This window comes from Arabidopsis lyrata (assembly GCF_000004255.2).
Source record: "Arabidopsis lyrata subsp. lyrata unplaced genomic scaffold ARALYscaffold_5, whole genome shotgun sequence".
Classification (NCBI taxonomy): domain Eukaryota; kingdom Viridiplantae; phylum Streptophyta; class Magnoliopsida; order Brassicales; family Brassicaceae; genus Arabidopsis; species Arabidopsis lyrata.
Window position 1 is genome coordinate 17,078,408 of NW_003302551.1, and position 18,796 is coordinate 17,097,203.

The 18,796-nt window shown below is 38.3% G+C and overlaps 6 protein-coding genes across 6 annotated transcripts; 3 read left to right on the top strand and 3 right to left on the bottom strand.

The window, feature by feature from the left end:
* Positions 1-1,088: 1,088 nt before the first annotated feature.
* LOC9314058 (extensin-2) lies at positions 1,089-2,501 on the top strand. Its single transcript, XM_021024216.1, has one exon. The coding sequence runs from the start codon at positions 1,144-1,146 to the stop codon at positions 2,368-2,370; it is 1,227 nt and encodes a 408-aa protein (XP_020879875.1). The 5' UTR covers positions 1,089-1,143; the 3' UTR covers positions 2,371-2,501.
* A 1,524-nt stretch (positions 2,502-4,025) lies between these two features.
* Positions 4,026-6,150, top strand: LOC9312329 (DJ-1 protein homolog F). The gene is made up of 4 exons (XM_002876215.2): positions 4,026-4,314; positions 4,652-5,125; positions 5,307-5,672; positions 5,887-6,150. Exons 1-4 carry the CDS (start codon positions 4,135-4,137, stop codon positions 6,064-6,066), a joined length of 1,200 nt encoding a protein of 399 aa, XP_002876261.1. The 5' UTR covers positions 4,026-4,134; the 3' UTR covers positions 6,067-6,150.
* A 626-nt stretch (positions 6,151-6,776) lies between these two features.
* LOC9312330 (histone acetyltransferase GCN5) lies at positions 6,777-11,084 on the top strand. The gene is made up of 13 exons (XM_021025651.1): positions 6,777-7,557; positions 7,659-7,723; positions 7,843-7,923; positions 8,021-8,092; positions 8,331-8,499; positions 8,764-8,807; positions 9,049-9,148; positions 9,595-9,663; positions 9,748-9,802; positions 10,082-10,200; positions 10,318-10,411; positions 10,521-10,662; positions 10,759-11,084. The coding sequence occupies exons 1-13, from the start codon at positions 6,925-6,927 to the stop codon at positions 10,820-10,822; spliced, it is 1,707 nt and encodes a 568-aa protein (XP_020881310.1). The 5' UTR covers positions 6,777-6,924; the 3' UTR covers positions 10,823-11,084.
* Positions 11,085-11,320: 236 nt separating this feature from the next.
* On the bottom strand, positions 11,321-13,573 carry LOC9312331 (basic leucine zipper 25). Its single transcript, XM_002877944.2, has 6 exons — positions 12,960-13,573; positions 12,812-12,872; positions 12,442-12,631; positions 12,130-12,205; positions 11,902-12,027; positions 11,321-11,786 (listed from the first exon to the last, which is right to left on the bottom strand). Exons 1-6 carry the CDS (start codon positions 13,413-13,415, stop codon positions 11,481-11,483), a joined length of 1,215 nt encoding a protein of 404 aa, XP_002877990.1. The 5' UTR covers positions 13,416-13,573; the 3' UTR covers positions 11,321-11,480.
* Positions 13,574-14,098: 525 nt separating this feature from the next.
* LOC9314059 (kinetochore protein NDC80 homolog) lies at positions 14,099-16,245 on the bottom strand. Its single transcript, XM_021025652.1, has one exon. The coding sequence runs from the start codon at positions 16,043-16,045 to the stop codon at positions 14,342-14,344; it is 1,704 nt and encodes a 567-aa protein (XP_020881311.1). The 5' UTR covers positions 16,046-16,245; the 3' UTR covers positions 14,099-14,341.
* Positions 16,246-16,328: 83 nt separating this feature from the next.
* Positions 16,329-18,739, bottom strand: LOC9314060 (tryptophan synthase alpha chain, chloroplastic). The gene is made up of 8 exons (XM_021025653.1): positions 18,328-18,739; positions 17,954-18,100; positions 17,774-17,839; positions 17,497-17,682; positions 17,049-17,126; positions 16,876-16,953; positions 16,701-16,760; positions 16,329-16,609 (listed from the first exon to the last, which is right to left on the bottom strand). The coding sequence occupies exons 1-8, from the start codon at positions 18,517-18,519 to the stop codon at positions 16,475-16,477; spliced, it is 942 nt and encodes a 313-aa protein (XP_020881312.1). The 5' UTR covers positions 18,520-18,739; the 3' UTR covers positions 16,329-16,474.
* Between the last annotated feature and the right edge of the window lie 57 nt (positions 18,740-18,796).

An 18,796-nucleotide genomic window follows, 5' to 3' on the forward strand; every position in this document is an offset into this window, starting at 1 on the left:
AGGAATAATTTATGTAATTAACCATAATGGCGAGCGAATTAAAAGAGTAGCACTTTTTTTTTTTTTTTTTTTCTGTCAAATAAAAGAGTAGTACTTTGATTTTTTTTTTTTTTTGAGGATACTTATTTTTTTTTTGTTCATGTAAAGTTCTTATCTATACGAAAGCAAAGTAAACAAGTAAGTATAGGAAAATTGAACTCCTTAATATATCCCATATACAAACTCATTTTGGAGGATTACATAGCTACCAAGAACTACCGAGTTAAGAAAGGGGACTACAATCTTTACACACATAAAAAAAAAAAGAAAACATTCAACCATATAAATATAATTTAGTCAAATAATGTATCAAAATCCTCAAGAAAATTGAAATTAATAAAGAACAAGAGGCGAAATGAAATCAAATAAACTCAGTAGAATTGTAAAATTGAAAATCTCATTTGTCAAACAAATTATGTGTTAAAAAATATATTTTATACATGATAAAATGTAATTGGTTATCTCTTCTATGTTACAATCATGTCGTAAGTGTGGTATTTAGCGTGAGTAAAGTATCCATTTTCCATACCCAAAATATCCATTTACAAAAAATTCTACTCTGATATAATAGGAGATGCATATTTACATAACCATTTAAAATTTAACTTTAAGAAATCTCGTATATAACAAATTTTTTTATTTTATAGCTAGACAACCAAAGATACCCCTTTAACAAATCGTGTCAGTTTTCTAGTACAATTTACCTTGTAAATCATTGACGATTGATAACCAGGTGAGTCAAATATGCAAAAATATGATATGAAGTGACCCTTTAGAAAGTGAAAATAAAAATTAAACTAGCTCGTTGACTAAAATGATGCATCCTGGATACATAAAATTCTTCTTAAACTAGCGAATTAATATAATATGTGGCTCGTTGACATTCGCTAAACGTTCTTGCACGTCTAAAACCAGTATCGTGTCGACATGCTTCCACGATTTAGTTGGAAGAAGTCCAAAACAACAAGGAAAACGAATCGTCTAGCTGTATTTAGAGAAACACTTTGCTATATAAACTCATGCGCCCATTCTCTTACAACACAAACCAAAACAACAATAACTAACCAACGTAGTAACGCGTTGGTAAGAAAAAGTAAAATCTTAATGAGATCTTCTTCTAGGATGGGGCCTTCAGCCCATCTCATTTCCGCTCTAGGAGTTATCATCATGGCAACAATGGTTGCTGCATATGAGCCAGAAACATATAGCTCCCCACCACCATTGTATTCTTCGCCGCTTCCTAAAGTTGAATACGAGACTCCTCCACTACCATCAGTCTACAGTTCTCCACCACCACCTTATTATTCACCGTCTCCTAAAGTTGACTACAAGTCTCCTCCACCACCGTATGTTTACAGTTCACCACCCCCACCAACATACTCACCGTCTCCAGTAGAATACAAGTCTCCTCCACCACCGTACGTATACAGTTCTCCACCACCACCATACTACTCCCCTTCCCCAAAGGTAGACTACAAATCTCCTCCACCACCATATGTCTACAGTTCCCCACCACCACCATACTACTCGCCTTCCCCTAAGGTCGACTACAAGTCTCCTCCACCACCATACGTCTACAGTTCTCCACCACCACCATACTACTCGCCTTCCCCTAAGGTCGACTACAAGTCTCCACCACCACCGTACGTCTACAGTTCTCCACCACCACCATACTATTCACCATCCCCTAAGGTATACTATAAATCTCCACCACCACCGCTAGCCGTCTACAGTTCTCCACCACCACCGTACTACTCTCCTTCTCCTAAAGTGTACTATAAGTCTCCACCACCACCATATGTGTACAGCTCTCCACCACCACCATACTACTCTCCTTCCCCTAAGGTATACTACAAGTCTCCACCACCACCATACTACTCACCTTCGCCTAAGGTGTACTACAAGTCTCCACCACCACCGTATGTCTACAACTCTCCACCACCACCATACTACTCACCTTCGCCTAAGGTGTACTACAAATCTCCACCATCATACTACTCACCTTCTCCTAAGGTGTACTACAAATCTCCACCACATCCTCATGTATGTGTTTGTCCACCACCTCCTCCATGTTATTCTCCATCCCCTAAGGTTGTGTACAAGTCTCCTCCACCACCATATGTCTATAGTTCTCCACCACCACCATACTATTCACCATCCCCAAAAGTGTACTATAAATCTCCTCCACCACCATATGTTTACAGTTCCCCTCCACCGCCACCTTATTATTCTTCTTCACCAAAGGTTGAATACAAATCTCTCCCACCTCCATATGTTTACAAATCTCCACCTCCACCATCGTATTCACCTTCTCCAAAAACTGAGTACTAAACTTCTCGGCGGCTTATGTATTACTGAAACCAAAAATGTAATTCTTAAATAAGCTATCGAATTTTATTTGATTTTATCTTTCTTTTGTTCATGATTTTTCTCGTATCTAATCAATTTTAATTTTCTTGGGATTTGTGTTAATAATTTGGCTACAAATCCTCATTTGGTTTCATGTTTTTCTTTTATTTGTGTAAAAATTGCTTAATTTTCATACCTAATTAAGTCTGGTATGGATTTAAAAAAAAACACTCAAACTGAAAATCAATTACGACGGCGATTCCCAAAGGTATCAAGAACTACATTTTACTCCCCATTATATTCTATCGCATTATATTTATTAAAAGATTTTCATTAATAAAAAGGAATTACAAAGGAATCCTAATCGAACCATTACATGCATCCAACCCAAAAAATGGGAGAAAAAAAAACCATGAAATAGCTAAGTCATATTAAAAACAGAAAAGATAAAACTTGTTTATGTTTAATATTTAAGTAAGTTGAATTTTTATTTATCCCAAATCTTTTTGTCGTCCCTTACGATTAACTTCATCAATTTTATCTACCAAAGAAGTGGTGGTCTAGTGAGATAATTCAAGGAAGTTGTTGTTTTTTTTTTGTGTTTCGGGAGCAATCCTGTTTTGGAACGGTGAAATATTCTTTAAATATAAATGAATTAATTGCTGGTTCTGAATACTAAGAGAGATTGTGGGTCCAAAGTTCAGAACTCCCGCAATTAAAAAAAAAAGGCTTCAGTTTCATGCAGGAAGTTCAAAGCTCACAAATATATTGTCATATGATATGTTTAGGTTTTTTAATTCTAAATTTATATACGTCGTAAGTGCACTCTGCCATTTACATAAAATGCAAGCCTTGTAATTTGTTTTTGTTCATTAGATCCTATTCTATGCCGGCTTAGACACACTAATTGTTTATGATTTGTTTCCTTAATAAAATTAAAATTCGTTTGTTCTTTTGCTGGCTCTGAAGCAACAATTTTTATATATTTGCCTTCCCGGTTAAGCAGAAGAAGATGTCAAGTAGGTGAGAGGTTGGTGGTTTGGAAAATTGCAATTAACACGTGTTTATTTTAACTCTTCAATTTTAAATGGTGAGAGTGGACATAGCAAATTAATCTACTCGCGAACTAAACCGCTCTGTATTTTTGAAACGAAATATAAATTGTTGCAGTTTGATATTAATTATTTTTTAATAAATCTACTGCAAATATTTTCCTATTATTATTTCTGCTCATGTATAAAATAATTAAACATAATGGTATCATCCGCATCTTCATATGGAACCTTCTGCTTAGTTTCATTGAGATCGACCAAGTTTATTCGTGATTTGAATGGTGGCTACTGGCTACGGGACTAATGAGAAATGAGTTTTTAAGTTTCATATTTAACAAAAAAAATGTGTTCACGGTAACAAAAACAATTTATTCAACTAATACAATTCTGCTCCATCCACTCCAAAGGAAACCAAATTAATTCAGCTAAATTGCTGTTTTCATTCTTTACAACAACAATTAGTGCTACAACTACAAATGGTTCCTAACATGTTTAGCTCTTAGACTTGAGACGACTAGAGCTGCCTACACCTACTATATAAAAGATTTAAAAAAAAAAAAAAATTAATAATAGCTCCAGCCTCCAAATAGAGCACCGTATCCACTTATATATAACATTATCTCTTTCATTATTGGAGAAAAAAGTACACTGTGATAATTTGAACTCAATATATACACATGTAGAGTACACTGTTATGGGATCAATGGCTCATAAATCAGTGTTGATATTATGCGGAGAGTTCATGGAAGCCTATGAGACTATAGTACCTCTCTACGTCCTCCAAGCGTTTGGCGTTAGCGTCCACTGCGTTTCTCCTGGTCGCAAAACAGGCGAAAAGTGCATCATGGCAGCTCACGATCTCCTTGGCCTCGAGGCATTTCTCTAATCTTTCACTTTTTCTTCATTTCGATTTAGCCCTTCCAATCGTTCTTTGCATATTTAGTAAAACAAAGCGATCAAATGCAAATAGTTCACATGCATATTTAAACTTTCAATCACCAAACAGATGATTCATGTATTCATGTGATTACTCAATCCATACTTTTACCCGTTTGAATTTAATTATTTTGATCCAAATGGATATTTGATTTCTATTATCTTTATCCAAAAAGTTTAGATAATTGGGTGGTCTCAACCCAAAATGCATGGGCCTACTCTTTAATTTCTAGTAAAAAAAGAAGAGTAACAATTTGATTTTTACCTTTTCACAGATATACACCGAATTGGTGGTTGACCATCTAACACTAAACGCAAACTTCGATGACGTCATCCCCGACCAATACGACGCCATCATCATTCCCGGTGGACGTTTCACGGAGCTTTTGAGCGCCGACGAGAAATGCGTGAGTCTTGTGGCTAGATTCGCCGAACTCAAGAAGCTCATCTTCACGAGCTGCCACAGCCAACTGTTTCTCGCGGCGGCGGGTCTGCTAACCGGTGGAATGAAGTGCACGGCGTTCGAAAGCATGAAACCGTTGATAGAGCTCTCAGGCGGCGCGTGGTGGCAACAGCCTGGAGTCCAGACCCTTTTCGACATAACTGATTGTGTCAAGGACGGCAGTTTCATGTCCACTATGGGGTGGCCAACGCTTGGCCACAGTCTCAGAGTTTTGTTTGAATCACTTGGCTCCAAGATTTCTAGCTCTAAAGAGAATCACCAGCCTTCTTTGCTTTTCTTGATCGGGGTAATTAAGCTTCGACTCTATTAAATTTTCCATTTATAAATTCAGGAAAAAATGTTCATTACTAACCACAAGTCTCAACTAACACGTGAAAGAGTATGATCCATACGTTCTTAATTATTTTTTATTTTTTAAATGACACAAATTATTTGGTCTGAGTAATATGTAATTTTTGTATATCTAGGATTGTGTTGAAGATTACAGTATCAACGTACCATTTAAAGCGTTTCAAGCTTTGGGATGTAAAGTGGACGCAGTGACGCCAACCAAGAAGAGAGGTGAGAAATGTGCTACAATCGTTCATGACCTTGAAGATGGACGGCAACTTCCTACTGAGAAGTTTGGTCACAACTTCTATGTGACCGTTGCGTGGGATGATGTCTCTGTGGATGATTACGACTGCATTGTGGTTCCCGGAGGAAGATCTCCAGAGCTCTTGGTGATGAATCCCAAGGCCATCGAATTGGTCAGAACGTTTGTTGAGAAAGGCAAGTTTGTTGCTGCCATTGGAATGGGAAATTGGCTACTTGCCGCGACAGGCGCTCTTAAGGTAATATCAACAAAACTGAATGAAATCAAAACGTTTTACTATTTTCAAGACTTAAAAGTTAAAACTGAAGCTGAATCAAACCGCATTTTAATTTAAACGATACTTCTTTATTCAGTCATAGATATGACACCACTTCCTTAGCAGAGGTTTAATTTTTGCCAACTTGTTAACTCATCTCTGATTTTCATTGTGTCATACTATTATTACATTGCAGAAGAAGAGATGTGCAAGTAGTTATGGGACAAAGGTGGCTATGAAAGTTGCTGGTGGTGAGATCGTGGAATCAGAACGGTGTGTGACCGACGACAAGCTGATCACAGCCGCATCAACTTCCGATCTTCCTGCCTTTTTGTGTGCATTGTCGAGTGCACTTGGTCTCTCTGTTGTATTCTAATGTCAAGTGGTGCTTTACTGTCTAATAAAGATATCTTTGTACTTAATGGCGTGTCTAATTATCTATGTACAAGCTTGGATTGCATATATGGGGAAAAAGAGTTGCCAGACTTTTTAAGACCTCTTCATATGTGATTTTTAAGAAATCACCACTATCAAGTTGTCCTTTTCTTCGATTTACATTTGGTAAACAAGCCCTGTTGACCATTAGGTTGTATCATCATCACCTTTGTCTTTTTTTTTCATTTTTACAACAAAACTCAATTTCATTAAGTTTTTTTTTTTTAAAAACCCTCTCCTTTACAGAGAATCAATCGGAAATATGAAATTTACATGAACCACAACACCCAGACACAAATACGTACTAAAGCAAAAGATTCTAAAACCAGATAAAAAATAAAGTGGGCTAAAAATCCTAGAGATAATGAGTTCCACTGCGAAAATAAACCACTCGAACTAACCGAAAGCTACCCGATGAAAGATCGCATGCCTGTAGGCTGTAGTTGATTAGCGATAGCAAAATCTGTCACCAACAAATTGTATTTCCTTGTTAAATACTAGTAACATATACCAAACATATTAATTTTGTTGATTAAAACAACATATACATCCATCCATACTTCCCCAAAATTGCAAATTGTTTATAGGCGACCAATGGTAAATCACATTTTTACAGTTATTCACTGCATAAATTTACTACCGAAAATCTGAAGCTAGAATATTTGTTGGATCATAAGAAAATCTGAAGCTAGAATATTCCGTTCGTCGGCGTCGTCTTTCCCGCCCCCAAATATCTGAGCTAACCCTAGACTCTCGATTTCGTCGCGATTTGCTCAATCACCTTCACTATTCTGCTTCAATGGACTCTCACTCTTCCCACCTCAACGCGGCCAATCGTTCCCGCAGCTCTCAGACTCCTTCTCCTTCTCATTCCGCCTCCGCCTCCGTCACTTCTTCTCTCCACAAGCGCAAACTCGCCGCCACTACGGCAGCGAATGCAGCTGCGTCTGAGGATCACGCCCCTCCTTCTACCTCTTTCCCTCCTTCCTCCTTCTCTGCCGATACTCGCGACGGCCCATTAACCTCCAACGATGAACTCGAGAGCATCTCCGCTCGCGGCGCTGATACAGATTCAGACCCTGATGAATCAGAGGATATAGTCGTGGACGATGACGAGGACGAATTTGCTCCTGAACAGGACCAGGACTCTTCTATCCGCACATTCACCGCCGCTCGACTCGATTCCAGCTCAGGAGTCAACGGTTCAAGTCGTAACACTAAGCTTAAGACGGAGAGCTCCACGATTAAGCTTGAGAGCTCTGATGGTGGAAAGGATGGTGGATCATCTGTGGTTGGGACTGGTGTGAGTGGCACTGTTGGAGGAAGCTCAATCTCAGGGCTGGTGCCAAAGGATGAGTCTGTTAAGGTATTGGCAGAGAATTTTCAGACTAGCGGAGCTTACATTGCGAGAGAAGAGACTTTGAAGAGAGAGGTAGCTTATCACTATCTTTATAGGCTTGATCTATGCCTATGACTTATTAGATGAGTTCAGAGAATCGCCATTGACAACTTTGGTGATATCTTTTCTTTTAGGAGCAAGCAGGACGACTCAAATTTGTTTGTTACTCAAATGATTGCATTGATGAGCATATGATGTGGTAATTCCTTACCTCAATTGTGTCCTGCCACCGAATTTTAGCTTCTAATAAGCTATGCCTTTTTCGTTCTAACCTCATTGCGGAGGAGTTTTCTGAATAATTGGTTGAATGTATTCCAGCTTGGTTGGGTTGAAGAACATTTTTGCAAGACAGTTGCCTAATATGCCCAAGGAGTACATTGTTCGTCTTCTGATGGATAGGTAAAGATGATAGACTAAAGTAAAACATGACATTTTTATATCGAACCATGGCAAATGGTAAGCATTCTAATATCTGTAACTTATGTTATTTGGCCAGGAAACATAAGTCTGTTATGGTCCTAAGAGGAAATTTAGTTGTAGGTGGTATCACGTATCGTCCATATCGCAGGTAAGGTTTTGACCTCAATGATATACTACTAGTGATGATTTTTCTCCACAAATATAGATATGAATACACTTATACAGCTTTTTGCTCTTTAGAGAGTAGTATATTGACTTGTTATCTTATAGTATCATCAAGCACATCTTACTCTTCCAGTTGAATATTTGTGTAACTGTCTGTGTGATAATGAGCATGAATACAGTCTTGACATGCTTATTAACTCCACTGTTTTCCTGGAATTCAGTCAGAAGTTTGGAGAAATAGCATTTTGTGCAATCACAGCAGATGAACAAGTAAAAGGTTACGGTACCAGATTGATGAACCACTTGAAACAGCATGCACGTGATGTTGATGGATTGACGCATTTTCTTACTTATGCTGACAACAATGCTGTTGGTTACTTTGTCAAGCAGGTTGGTGTATTTCCTATATTGTGCCATTTTTTGGTCTATGTTTAATCTGACAACAAACTTCGACCAACTGTTAGTACATTTTAAAAAGGGAATTGAACTGTGTTTTGCATGCATTGTTTTCTATATGTTAATAGGATATACCTCAGTGTTTCACTTCAAAAAGTTCTGTTGCCATCAAGTCTACTTTCTGGGATACTAACTGTAATTTTTATATTTTTACAGTAGTTCACTAAGTTGATCTGTTTGGTCTATTATCTTGTGTAGGGTTTTACTAAAGAGATTTACTTGGAGAAAGATGTATGGCATGGGTATGGAAACTATGTATCTCTTAAGTTCAAACTGCTATTTACCGTTCTTAACTTCTGTGCTTTATATGTATGATGTCTGACTGAAATATTTGTGGGCCAAATTAAGCTCACAAACCTTAGAATACAAGCATTTTATTTCCTAGCTGATTATGCTACCAGAGAGCTTTTCAAAATTTGTCTTTTCATTCTCTTCTACATCTTGAAACTTTTGCAAATAAAAAACCTTTTGAAATTTTCTTAGGTTCATTAAAGACTATGATGGTGGTCTCCTTATGGAATGCAAAATTGATCCAAAGCTTCCATATACGGATTTGTCAAGCATGATACGCCAGCAAAGAAAGGTAAGCCATTGAAAATACTTTTTATGTAGTGAAAAAATATCTCTGAGTCTTCAGGTTCATCTATACCCAAATAGTTCTTCAGGTTATGAAGCTGTTTGTTTACTTTCTTTTCTTTCACTATATAAATCTAGCATTATGGCTGATTCTGAAAAGGTTACAAAACATAAGAAATACAAACTTCCGGATTCAATTATTGAAAGTTCCTCTCCTCTCTCTCAAGAAATTAATTAATGGAAGTTCCTGTCTTCGTCACCTATGAGCCCAAGAATCAAGCTGCCCTCCCAAAAGCTATCTGCTTATTCTTTATAGACTAAGAGAGCATAGCAACCACCCACTAAAAAAAACCACACAGCCTAAAATTAACCACTAAACGAGTAAGCATTGGATACATTACTGTCTAATTATACGTATTAGTTTCTGATCCGGTTGTACTTTTATAATATCAGGCAATTGATGAAAGGATAAGAGAGTTATCAAACTGTCAGAATGTGTATCCAAAAATTGAGTTTCTAAAGGTAAACATCAATGGGTTCATGTCTCTTGTGACAATTATTATACAATGTTTCCAGTAGTAGTAATAAATAAGATGATTTTTGCAGAATGAAGCTGGAATTCCTAGAAAGATTATCAAAGTTGAGGAAATACGTGGCTTAAGTAAGTTATGATTCTACTTGATGGTGTTATTACAGTTTTCACCCAGAAAATAGATTTATCTCCCTTTAACATGTTCTAGTCATCTCAAAATTAAGCTGGTACTAGTGGCTCCATGAGATCAAGTTGATTTGCATGTTTAAGATTCCTGCATTTGCTAGCTGTGGGCTAAGGGTTTATCTGTAATACTTGAATTGGCTTAAAACATGTAATAGATTTCTTCAGGTTGAGTAATTCTAGTTTGGTAATTGCTAATACAGGAGTTATGGTAAACTATTGCAGGGGAAGCTGGTTGGACCCCAGATCAGTGGGGACACACTCGTTTCAAATTATTCAATGGTTCTGCTGATATGGCGACAAATCAAAAACAGTTGAATGCACTCATGCGTGCGCTTTTAAAGGTTGTGATAAGTCTTCTTCCTTTCAATGCTTTGCTATGAATCATTATGTCCTCTTACACATTATGTTATTGCAATTACATGCCTTTAAGTTTGACAAGCTGTAGTGAATTGCAACAGACAATGCAAGACCATGCTGATGCTTGGCCTTTCAAAGAACCAGTCGATTCTCGGGATGTCCCTGATTATTATGACATCATCAAAGATCCCATTGGTAAAAAGATATAGTTAATATATCAATTTCGGTATTGAGTAGTCCAGAATTTGTCCTCTTTAAGTAAAAATGTAATCACTTTGGTTAACCAAAAATCGTATGAACACAGATCTGAAGGTTATAGCGAAGAGGGTAGAATCGGAACAGTATTACGTGACACTCGATATGTTTGTTGCTGATGCAAGACGGATGTTTAACAATTGTAGAACTTACAATTCCCCCGATACCATTTATTACAAATGTGCAACCAGGTAAGACGTTTTTTTTCTTTCATTTATTTTCTTCTCTTCTTATTCAGTAATGAAGTAGTGCATTTACTTGGTGTTTTTTTTTTTTTTTTCCTTAAGGTTGGAAACACACTTCCATAGCAAAGTACAAGCAGGTCTCCAGTCTGGTGCTAAATCTCAATAGAAGAAATGGTAGAAGTCAGATTAATTTCCTTTTTAGAGACTTTCATGGATACAACCTGAAACTCATATTCATGTATGATGGAGCTTAATTGTTTGTTTGTTTTTTTTCCGTGATTTGACATTCCTATAGGTAAATAATAGTTAGATTCATAATGTTTAAGTTATTGTTTTGTTGGTTATATTTAGTTTATAAAGCTTATTTTCAATTGTAAAGACATGTTTAATTTACTAATTTCTTATGATGAAATTCAAATTACCAGATATTGAACGGTATCACCAGTTTTTGGCGGTGAGAGGCAAAATAAGAGATTGAGCGACATTGTCACTTAAGAGTGCTTTACAAAAATTTTAATCTGATGTATGTGTGAGTTCTTGCCAACGAAACATTGTTGATTGCTAACTTTTCGATAAAACGATTACGTTTGCCATAAGTATTACAAAAATGCTTACGCTTACACAGCTGCACATGTGTTTGGGTCCCCGACCATTTCAACTTCGATTTGCCTTAGAAACACGATAGCTTTAACATTCTTCCATTTTTGTCCAATCATTTATATAATATTAAGAGTTTACCGGCGCTGAGTCACAGTAAATAAAATACACAGACAATAGTTACCTTACCTCAATCAAAATCACAAAACCATTGACTCTTCTTATGGTTAATGCTTGTGATTCCAATGGGGTAGGGTTTCATACAGATTAGAATCAGGAGCAAATGGATTCTGCATGGCTTCACGGTTAACATGTTCCGGCAAGAAATTTGCAGTCTCTACTCTCTGATTTGGTGCTAAACCGGCACTGGTGGTGGTACTTGGGATTGCTGGTTTCAAAATGTGGTTAGAGTTTGGCGGAATTCTCGAGGAAGCGTTTGGTGTGTTGTTGAACGGTACGCCCATGTTTGGTCTTGACCAATGTAAAGGGTTCACTCCTGTCACTCTTTTCACAGTTTCCTCTGCCATCTTAACCTGCACAAGTTTTTATCAGTGCAACAAACATAGTTACTAAATAAGATTGGATCATAATCTTGTGTGTTATAAATTCTTAACACGCATGAGTCACAAGAACAGAATCTATATATACCTTTGTTCTCAAAGTTTCGATATCAGCTCTTAAAATTCTGTTGTCAACAGAAGCTGCATCATACTTATGATTCATGTCACTAAGACGATTAATTAAAGTTGAATGCTCAGCTCTTAATTGGCCTACCTACAATTGGTAAAAACTTCACCTATAAAACCCTGAAGACTGCTGAAGCAAGAAATAATCAAGAAATGTATAAATGTATGAGCAACTAATGAAAGACCGAACCTGTGTATCAAATTCATTCATTTGTTCTTGCTTTCTTCTCCTAGAGCGCCTAGCGGATTCTCGGTTTGAGAGCATCCTGTGTAATTACAAAATACTGAATCAGGATGACCTTGAAAAAATTAAATATCAAGAGCCTGACTGTTTCCAAAGAACAACATAAAACTAACTGACTTCAGTTCTTTCTTTACTCTATAAAGAGAGTAGAAACACTCAGCCACAAACATTTCTCCAAAATCATGTCTATCTATATCAACCTCGAGATTCAGAACGATTACCAAAAACATTCTAAGATACAAAAATCAAGAATTGTACCTCCTAGCACGCTTCACATCAGTAGGATCTCCATTATCTGCGTCTCCATCAAGATCATCGTCATCAGAATCATCTCTTGATGAAATACTGGTAGTTTGTCTGGCTGGAACATCTGGCTTCTTTTGCGTGCTTGTTGTGGGAGAAAATCTAACAGATGAAGCACCAGGTGAGGTTTGTGCCACAATGGAGCCTAGAAAATTAAAAATAATCTCATTATCCACCAACTGAAAAACATTTCATCAATAGTCTAAGTCAAATTGACAAAACAAACTCCTGAAATGTACTATGTAATCTAAACATGGACATTGAAGAGAGACAAAGCTAGAGAGAGTCAAAAACCAAAAATCAAAACAAAGCAACGATATGTAACCTTGAGCTTGCTTTTGATTGGTAGCTGAAGCACTTGAATCTTCCGGTTTCACAGTTCCCACCTGCGAAAAATCAAATCAATCAACACCAAAATGTTATGCTGAATTCGTTTCGTCTGAACACATAAAAGATGGATCTAAAAGACGTACACGACGAGCAACAGCAGCGCAAGCAAGCTCGAGCTTGCTCTTAAGAATCGCATGATACTGATTAGGATCAACAACCCCAGCAGCTGAAGAATCCAACGGATCAGACGACGGAGGACGAGTCCGATTCTTCCCTTGATCATCCGCAGGAAGCCGTCGATGATTCTGCGGTTTCTGAATCTCGACAACATCTTCGGTTTCGTCAACGGTTTCTTCTAATCTCGAAAGAGACTGAACCGGTGGAGGTGATCTCTCGATTGCGTTAGTCGTAGGGCTCGAATCGGAACCGGATAACTCATTGAGAAGCCTGTGGAACGCCCACTCCGATTGACTTCGAGTCATCCCATCCGCCACGTTCTGCGTTGGTGCCGGAGTCGATGACGATCCTGGCGACGGCGCCGGAGCGGGAACAGGCCAGAAGGATTCGGTCAAATCATCGACAGAGAAGACGATGTGCATCGCTTACCCAATCGCCTAGATTCTTCTCTTTTTCTCTCTCTCTCTCTCTCTCTCTAATTTTTTTTCTCTTTTACCCAATCGCCTAGATTCTTACGTGGAGCCGCCATTATTGATTAGGATACTTGACACGTTTCTGTTTTGTATTGGATTTGTACTAACCAACATTTCTTTTTCTGTTAATTTAATTGAAAAGGCAAAATAAGGCATTCGTCGGGAAAAAAATCATAAGGTATTTAGATTTCCTACTTTAGTTGCTGTGTGTCATTCATATCATCAATTAAGATATTCACCACATATGATGCACGAGTAAGCTTTAAACAAGTAATGGAAAACAAGTGAACTCCCAGAGCACCCCCAAAGACACAAAATTGACCCAAATGGATAATTTCTCCCCACAAGGAGAGATGGAGTGCCACACTCCAATAAAAGGAAATGCTCCTATCAGCCGAGTTTCATCTAGCCATGTGTATTATGAGTCATCATCAATGAACCAAACCGTTCAAAGTGTCAGGGAGAAACTCAGTGAGATTGAAGAAAAGTGATAACCCAAAGAGGTTACAACCGCGCCAGCCAGCATCTGCAAACAAAACCTGACTTCAAGAGACCCCGAGCAGGTACCATCTAAGTCCGCTTATGGTAAAAGAAGGTATGAGTTATTCACTGGAAATCCTATGTAATGTAACTTGGTCATAACAGCGTCCTTGAGTAAAACATTGTGAATATTAGAATCTGTGCCTATCATTCAAGTTTCAATGAAAAAAAACACAGATTCTTATATACTAGTAGCACAGCTGAGCAATTCAATGATCCATCCTGAAAACTCATACATACCACATAGATGCTAATATGACTATTCGAACAATAGCAACAAAAGATGCGAATTACTCACGCTTTTAACAATCTCTGGGCTCAGTTGATGCCAATCCCTAGATACCTAGGTGCTTCTTGAAGTTTGCTTTGTATATCTCTGAAACAGCACTGGCAGTATCAGCAACACCAGTTTTGATCTCCAATATCTTCAAATCCATGTACTCTTTCTGTTTCGATATCGAATCGATAAGTGCAAAGAGTTGTGCAGCACATGCTTGGACTTCCTCTTCACTCTGCTTTTCTGCTTCTTGCAATCTAACCTCCGAAGCTTTTAAAAACTCAGCAGCTTCTTTCTCCACAACCTCCAGATTCAAAGCCTCCGTTTTCACACTCTCAACCAATGTTTTCGCCTCCAAGTCACATTTTGTAGTCAAATCCTGAGTTTCCTTCTTCACCAACTTCATCTTTTCTTCGAGTTCATTGATCTGCAACTGAATTGACCCAAGAAGACTCTTTGTGGATTCGATCTTCGAAGCCATTTCAGACACCTGGTGCTGTAAAGTGACCAACTCCTCCATTTTCTCATTCAAGCTTCCTTTAATCCCATCGTACAGCGAACAAAGAGCTGGCTTCACCACAGATTTATAATCCACACCCATCACCTTTGCAGGTGTTTTCCCTCTCTCATTTACAGTGAACTGAATATCAATCTTCAATCTTCTAAGAGCTTGGTTACAATCAATGGAAAGTGTCTGAATCTGATGAAACTGATTCCCAATCTGTGAATTGAGTTCCCAAGCTTTCAGATCCCAACCATCTCTAGCAACCTCAGCCTCTGCAACATCTCTTTCCACAGCTTGTAACTCTCTTCTCATCCTCTCTACATCTCTGGCGCTAAAGTTCTGAAGCTCCACACTCTTCTTCAACTCTTTATTCTCTTTAGAGATTCGCTCTCTCTCTTCTTCCTTAGCTTTAAGCTCCTTATCTTTCTCCTCCACAACTTTCTCCAGCGCTGGATTCTTTTCAGTATATTCCGCAATAATAGTTCGGAACTTGTTCACGTCATTCTCCAAATCGGCTTTAGCTTTCTCCAGAGACTCTTTCTTCGACGGACCTTTCCTCAGTGACTCAAGTTTAGCCTCCAATTCACCGGAGATTTTCTCACAACCAGAGATAGTTTCAGCGACGCTAGTCTTCTCCGCTTCCAATTTACCCAAAAATTCAGAATCTAACTCGTTAACTTTATCATCCTCGCCGCGAATGAAGTGACTAAAGCTTTGAATCGCGAAGAAATTCATGGAGTTAGCTTCGGGTTCAGAGGTGGAATTGGATGATAGATGTTGATGGAAACGAGCGAGCTCAACCAACCAGTGAACAACGGCGAGAACAGTAGGCCAATTGTGAGGCGTATTGGGAGCTTTGAGGCTAGATTTAGTGATTTTGAATGGACATTTCTGCGATTTGAGGAAGAAGACGAGATCCTCGTCCCATTTGATGGAATCGCAAGGGTAATCTAATTTGGAGAGAATGAATTTTAGGGTTTCGGAGATGTCTTTGACAGAAGGAACAGGATTAGCGCGGATAGAGATCAGAGAGTTATGAGAGGAGAGGAAGGCGTTGATGAATCGAATCATCGAAGATCTGTCATCGGACGCTCGGCCGCCTAAACCGATCGATGAAGGACGGCTGCTGGCGAAACTGGCGTCGGAGTCTCTTGAGTTAAAGAGGTGACGTTGTTGCTCGATTGATGGTGGTGGTGGCGGCGGCGCTCCGCCGAAACCCACCGTCGTTCTTCTCTTTCCCGTGGCTCCTCCTCTCATCTCTTTTTGCTTTTTTACAGATAATCAACCGACACTGGAGAACTGGATGAGATGGGAAATTAAATAATAAATCTATCGCGGGATGGAATATTTTGTAATTTGAATTTTGGAAAACCTAAAACACTCTTTTATTTATTTTTCATTTTTCATTCAAAGATTATACTAATATGGGACCCAAATTGTTGGTTTTGTTCGGGTCTAATGGAACCAGAATACTAAACCGGGTCACAAGTTTATCGAACCAAATTTGAAAACACTCGTGAAGTCTTTGAAACAGAGCAACTGGTTTGTTTGTGGCTTGAGTCACCGTAACTTATTAAATCATACTTGAAATGTAACAAAAGATTGATACATCATTGTCACACATTGATTATAATCAGCAACAAAAAAAAAGCACAATCTACGATGTTGTCTGCAAATGTTTGTGTTTCAAAGAAGAGCAGATTTGAGAGACTTGGTGAGTTTCTCAAGCTCCTTAAGTCCTTCTGTTGGCGACTTTGCATCCCCCAATAGCTTCACCATTGCACTGCCTACGATCACTCCATCTGCTCCCCATCCAGCTATCTGTTGACACAACAAAACCAGTCATCGAAGAAGCAACAACAAAGACAACATAAGAGAAGCCTTAGGAAGAAGCATTTTTAAGGTTTAGGACCTGTTTCACATGCTCCGGCTTTGATATTCCAAAACCGACTGCCACTGGCTTGTCTGTCGCCTGCATTGAATTACAAATGACTAAACAACTTGAGCATTTCTACATCATTTCAAGATAATTGAGAAACAATAAAAAAAAAAAAAAAAAAAAAAAAAACTATTGTTATTAGACAGACCTCTTTGATATCCTTCAAGAGCGACTGAACCTTTCCGCTTACAGATGCTCGTGCACCAGTCACTCCAATTGAGCTCACCTGTTAAATCCAATATCAAGGGCCAATACATTCTCAAATTAAGAAAACACGTGTGACCATCTGCAAAGATAAATATACACTGAGAGGGATCTTACAAGGTAAATAAATCCTTCTGACACGTCAACAATTCGCTTCATTCTCTCTGTTGGTGTAGTTGGTGTAGTGAGTAGGACCTTGATTACAAACATTGAGCAAAATTATGTTTACTAAAGGCAAAGATACTGAAACCGGAATGTCAAAATAGATAGAGGCAGCTACAGCCAAACACATGTACAGTCTCAGTGCCTACACTAAACAATGGTTCTACTGTTTCTGTTGAGGAGACTGGCAAATAAAACCTCCACAGAGACAAATGATGAGGAGGTTCAGCTAAGAAAAACCCAATTCGAGGAGAAGAAGAAGACAAAAATACGATATATACATATCTATAGACACAAATGAATATTAACTAATTCGTGTACATACTGCACTGGCATGACTGAGAATCGTGCTAACCAAAATTGAACAAGATATATGCGTCCTTCAATGAAAGAATATGCTTACCAGCTCAATGTCGTTGTTGAGGGCTTCTTTTCTCAGCATCTCAGTTTCCTCAAGAGGAACATCGGGAACCACAAGTCCCTGTACACCAACAGCTCTGATGGTAGACATGAACTTCCCCAATCCACGTTTAAGAATCGGGTTGTAATACGTGAACAACGAAATCGGACAAGATATTTGTGGAACAACCTGCACCAAGTCCAACAATAAGAACACATATATAGGATGATATCTGGCAGGGGACACAAACACACATCTTTGCTTCAGAAACTAAACTCACCTTATCCAACATCTCAAGGATGTTATCGAGGTTGGTTCCCCTCTCCAACGACCTCGTTGCCGCAGCCTAATTGAATAGATAACAAAGCAAGATGATCAAACAGAAAACAAAAACGGAAAACTGTATGCAATGGAAGCATAAATATGATATAAAGGCTGCATTTTGATAGTTGGTTTTAACCTGAATAACAGGTCCATCAGCTAAAGGATCAGAGTAAGGAACACCCAATTCGATTATGTCAGAGCCACAAGCATCAAGAACTTTCAGTGCTTCAGCAGTAGTAGAGAGATCTGGATCACCAGCTGTGATATACGGTATGAATGCTACCTTCACAAATAAGGATATACAAATGAGCTTTGACAAATCCAATTGTATCAGTAGGACCAAGATTGCAGACCTAACCAAACTCAATGCTAACTCACTCTGATAAGAATTCATAAGCAACAACACATGGTTTCAAATCCAATTTCCCACCAGAACTAACGATAAAATTTAAAAATCCAATTCTTGAGAAACGGATTGGAAAATGAAAAACGGAGAATTTATTTACGTACTTTGCCTTGTTTTTTGAGCTGGGTGAAAGTATCAGCGAGACCGAGAGTAGGAGAAGAGGTGGAGAGAGAAGCCATGGGAGTGAATCTCTTGAAAGAAAGCGATGAATCAGGAGAAGAAGAAGCATGGCGGAATCCAATTTGGGATTTTGGGGATTGGAGGAAGAAGACGCCGGATTTGAAAGCAATCGCCATTGGAAAAGCTTTGTGGATTTTGGAAATGGGTTTGGTTGAAGAGAGAAGAGAGTGTATTTTTATATAAAAACTGAGTAACAGCGATTCCACGTTTGAGATATATGAAAGAAAGAAAGAAAGAGGTAGGTGAAATCTACCAGCCAAGAGTATTCAGGCGCCGTCACTTACATTTTCGAGCTATTTTGACTTCTGACTTTCATCTTCCATTTTTGGTTTGTAAAAATCAAACACCCATATTTTTTTTTTCCATTTTATAAGATATTTGATTTCATTATTA